Source organism: Laccaria bicolor, genomic scaffold (genome assembly GCF_000143565.1).
Source record: "Laccaria bicolor S238N-H82 LACBIscaffold_9 genomic scaffold, whole genome shotgun sequence".
Taxonomy (NCBI): Eukaryota; Fungi; Basidiomycota; class Agaricomycetes; order Agaricales; family Hydnangiaceae; genus Laccaria; species Laccaria bicolor.
Genome location: NW_001889880.1, coordinates 284643 through 289089, shown reverse-complemented (window position 1 = coordinate 289089; position 4447 = coordinate 284643). Strand labels below are relative to the sequence as shown.

Genomic DNA, 4447 nt, shown 5'->3' with positions numbered 1-4447 from the left:
GGTGAGCACTACTTACCAAGCAAGGGAGCCTGATGTGACAGGCGAGGGGACGTCGACCATGATGTCGAGGTTGGTCAACAGGGTGTCGACGTGGCAGCGAGTTCACGTCCGTGGCTGGTTAGTGTGGTGTTGTTGCTGGCAATGCTCGACCCCCTCCAAACTTTGCCAGTCTTATGTGTTGGGCGTTGGTGTGGAGCTGGAGACAGCGGAGAGGCATGACGTGGTTGATAACGATGGTGGCAGCGGCAAAGACGTGTGATTGTGGCGAGGTTGTAGCTTGACGAGGGAGGCAATGGGGTTGATGACAAGAATTTGCGCCCTTTTTGACGCTGCGGAGTACGCTGAGTATGAACATATTTCCCACACTCTTCGTCAAGTGTGTTTCACTAAAGTTGTTCCAAAGGCAATCCGAAGGGGGTGAATAAATATAAATTTAATGATTAAAGAGGTGCTAGATACTATGGACTTCATAAAACGTGGTACTTGAGTGAGAAATGTGGAGGTATCATAATTTGTGGGCGACGCTGTTGAGCAGCTTTAGACGAGAGCTGGTGTCCACAAAGTAAACTCCTAGCTGCCAGCTGGGATCCGGCAGGCTGCCCAACAGCTGTCAATTGGATAGCCGACAGGGGGGAGGTTTGATGCCGATCAGGAATTTCGGCATTCTGCCATCACCCTGGGGCCCAAATGGCGGTGTAGGCAGAGGAAATTCGTCGGATATTAGACGTAGATTGGTCAGATGAGTATATTGAGCAGTGGAAGGTAAGCGTATTAGCTGGTTATCTTAATTTTCAAGTGCCCATGGAAACGTGCTTCTTCAGGCAAGGTTGAGAGAAGTGAGCCGGGCATACCTTGACGTTACGAAGACGTTCATGGACCAACCAACCAACTTGGCAAAAGTTGAGCAGAAGGTATCTATTTCATTTCATTTAAGCTTCAACTCTTTAACTCTGTCTTTAGTTGTGGTCAGTGTACCCTGGTTTGTTTCTGAGGGAAGACGAAGAACTTCAGTTACGCAGAGATTTGGCCCGAGCGTATATGTCAAAGACCTTTAGCAATGATTGACACAGAGAGACAACAGCGTCTGTTTCTGCTAAAGTACGCATCTTGTCCTCTTATTTTGCGATATAAACTTTCATGGCATTCTCATTCAGAGAACTATCAAACAGTTGGAGGTCTGTCCGTTTTCATTCCTACGTTTGGAGCAGTGAACCTGATGAGTTTTAGGGAGAAAATCAAGGCCCATCGGAACCCGATTCAGCTCTAGCAGAGCCTGTCCATGAACCATTCCAACTTCATTGAAGCGCATCCCCTCCAAACGAGATATCGGAAGCAGAAAACCCAACAGCTGAAGTCGCATTGTTTCTGGAAACTGCTAGTACCCCCGACATGTCCCATTTTTTGCCCAACTTCATCAGTTTTGGCTGCAAAAGCGAAAAATACCTGTCAGAAGTCAGTACCTGGGAAGATGTTGAAATTACGGAATTTTTGAAGCTTGTATCCAATAGTGGGGAGTCTAAGTTGAGCGGCATGGACACTCTTGTTATCAAAAAACATTTTCGTCATTTTTTCGGCCCTCCTTAGTACTTTCTATACACAATAACTTGTACATATTTTCTCACATCTAAAAATCATCAATCCCTCAGTTGTTATTTGGAATTCCTTTTGACTTCAGGCTCTGGTGATATTAAGATTACGGCTACAGTGGATATCCTGTCAAGGATCTTTTACGCACTTTGTAGGGTATGACTGCCATGCTGGGGGAATGTTGTTATCATATCGTATATTCTATCATGCCAGTGCATGTTTACCTTCAATGTCCTGTTTATATCATTCACTACAACTGTTGTAGTGAGAATCTGTGAGCCAAACTTTAAGATATGCCTCAACCTTCTCCATGTCATTGTGCACCATCAAACCACATCATTGTGCGCCACCTTTTTGCAGTGATATAACAGGTCATTTCTGTCGATCTGGTACAAGCTTCCTGCTTCCGTCAAGAACATCACTATATGTGTGCAAGCGCGCTAAGCATCACTAAACAGTTTGTGGTCTTGCTGACATAATAGGGTGCGTCGAGTTGCATTGTAGAGCCAGCTCTAAATTTTATAAAGTCCAAGTCACCAATTTATCACAATCGCTTCATCCATGTTGATATTCCATGTCAATAAAAAGCTTCGGAATTAGAAAATGAGGGTGTGTCTATGTACAAATTTAATGTGAGAATTGAGTAAATGTTTTAAAGAGTGTGAGTATGACTGCCGATGCCATCATAATGGTGATGATATGTTACGGAGATAAGGATATACGGGAAAGTAAGACATTTCCATCCATCCGCTTTCTAGCTCATGAACTTGACGAAACTATGATGCCATTCACGATCAATGACTTGTTTATGAAGATATGCGTAATGAAATGACATACACATTGTCGCCTCCTGCAATACACCATGTCCACAGAGATTTTTTCTACAAACCAAGGATGGATCGTATCCAACTGAAACACCCAGTGCCATGGGTGTCTTGGGAAGATGCGAAGGAAGATTGTGGTGGACTGTCCCCGAAATGGTCGGCTGGTGAAGAAGGTGGATCATTGATTGAGGTGCGTCCGATCTGTTGTATATAATCGGTGATGTCAAAACGTACGACTTCCAAAGGGAATCCGATAACAATCCAGGCATCTGGATAGTGGCGGGTTGGACGTTTGACTTTGCATTCAATGAGTGCTAACCCATTGCGTACGACAAGGCAGTTCATTGCTCGACAGCTGAGGGGGGGGTACATCTGTACACCTTTTTCGTCGAAGCAAGCAAGCTCTGTTCCTGCGACAATTTGGCATGGTCAGCCAACTTCTATAGCTTGGTATTCGGTGGTTAACCTTGTAAAATAGGATGGAGTTTCACTCTCGCGGTTGTGATACTCTTTTCTATGGTCCAACACAACTGGGATCTCGCCGAAATGGGTTGGGCAGTTTTCTCCTTGGAATGTGCCACAGTGAACACTGGTGTCAGAATTGGTGTTGGTGTAGCCTATAGGTGGTGCAAGACTGCGGCGGTTTGGTAAGCTATTGTGTCTGGCAGCATGGGGAGTTGAGCGATGTGGCAATGATAGAAAGGACATTTTGGGTGCCGAAGTACTGTGTCCGGAAAGTGTGGGTTCACTATTTGAATGAGGAAGATAATGCTGGCACCTGAGTCCTGAAGTAAAGGCTGGCATTTCGGAGTAGATGAGCCGTATAGTGAAGAGGTTGTACGAAGGAATGTGGGTTAAATGAAGTGGAGGGCAAAGGTTGCAGACATTTATATTTTTTGATGAGTCAGGGTGGACTATATTGTTCCTGGACATAAGTTCTCATGCTTGTCAGCCTCCAGATTAAAACTTCTATAAAGAGTTGAGCGAAAAGATCGGCTATTATGATATTTCAGCAGGATTTCTGCATTGCTGAATATGCATACGGTTGTTCAAACTCGTCATTTGTGAAATATATGCTAAATAAACAAATGAAAAGGGGGCGGTTGGGAGGGGAGTAAAGTATATGATAGGCAGTAAATATAGACAGGCTCTGAGACACAGTCATATGGAAAATTAGGGGAGATTTACATGCAAAAGGTCAAAGAGAGGCCAATAAATTTGTGAGACAGCCAGGAAAAATTGATCCCTGTTTCTTCCTCTTTCCAACCAGTCACACGCACATAAGGTGTGAAAAAGTACACATAGACAGTGTCCGCTCCTGGAACCACGCCACCTGAGCTAGGGATAGTGTCGAGCTGGACAATCGTTCGATTACCAACAATCCCTTTGATTCGAACTGCAATACGTGCACGATCAGTTGGTCCTGTACCCCAGCCTTTGAAGGATGGGCAAACAATCCTTGTTCCAGCTTGGATTATACCCCTTGGTCGTACTCCCCGTATCTCCTGGTAGTAGCTTGTTGCACCAGGAGTGAAAGCCGAGGGACCGTCCTTTCGGCAAAGTTGTATCTCCACAATGTTGGGTACGGTGCTAAGAGGTGGATAGGTTGGGAGAGCTGATGATCCTTGATGTCCTGGGAGGGCTGGTTGGCCATGTAACATTGGGCTACGGGCAACGGGCTCATAATGGATAAGGGAGCCATGGCATGTTAGCTCAGGTGGCGGCTCACAAATTTCAGGGATGTCGTAGGTGGCATTGCTGTGGACTGGAGGGAGTGGGAACCTAGGTTGGGGGGAGAATGGCAGGATACCCCGGAGGTATGACTGCCTGTATGGAGGCGGAGAGTGATCACATGGAGGTGGAGTGTGTTCAGCAAGTGAAGGTGCAGGATGGGAGTGACTGTGTGAGTGTGGTTTAGACATTTGGGCAAATCTGTGCGTTGGATTTGAAGGAGTGTGGAGCAGCAGTGGGCTTTTTTTTTTAAAATGAGGGGAAACCCGTTTTCAGCGGTGTCAGGCATTCCAACCTTGTCCTTG

The 4447-nt window shown here is 45.7% G+C and overlaps 2 protein-coding genes across 2 annotated transcripts; one reads left to right on the top strand and one right to left on the bottom strand.

Annotated features, from left to right (window-relative positions):
- Positions 1-1389: 1389 nt before the first annotated feature.
- Positions 1390-3092, top strand: LACBIDRAFT_325988 (uncharacterized protein; the record flags this gene model as incomplete). Its single annotated transcript, XM_001879865.1, has 9 exons — positions 1390-1452; positions 1743-1861; positions 1959-2014; positions 2046-2070; positions 2246-2248; positions 2460-2601; positions 2767-2839; positions 2890-3058; positions 3080-3092. 9 exons carry the CDS (start codon positions 1390-1392, stop codon positions 3090-3092), a joined length of 663 nt encoding a protein of 220 aa, XP_001879900.1.
- Positions 3093-3380: 288 nt separating this feature from the next.
- On the bottom strand, positions 3381-4333 carry LACBIDRAFT_325987 (uncharacterized protein; the record flags this gene model as incomplete). Its single annotated transcript, XM_001879609.1, has 2 exons — positions 3381-3407; positions 3692-4333. 2 exons carry the CDS (start codon positions 4331-4333, stop codon positions 3381-3383), a joined length of 669 nt encoding a protein of 222 aa, XP_001879644.1.
- Between the last annotated feature and the right edge of the window lie 114 nt (positions 4334-4447).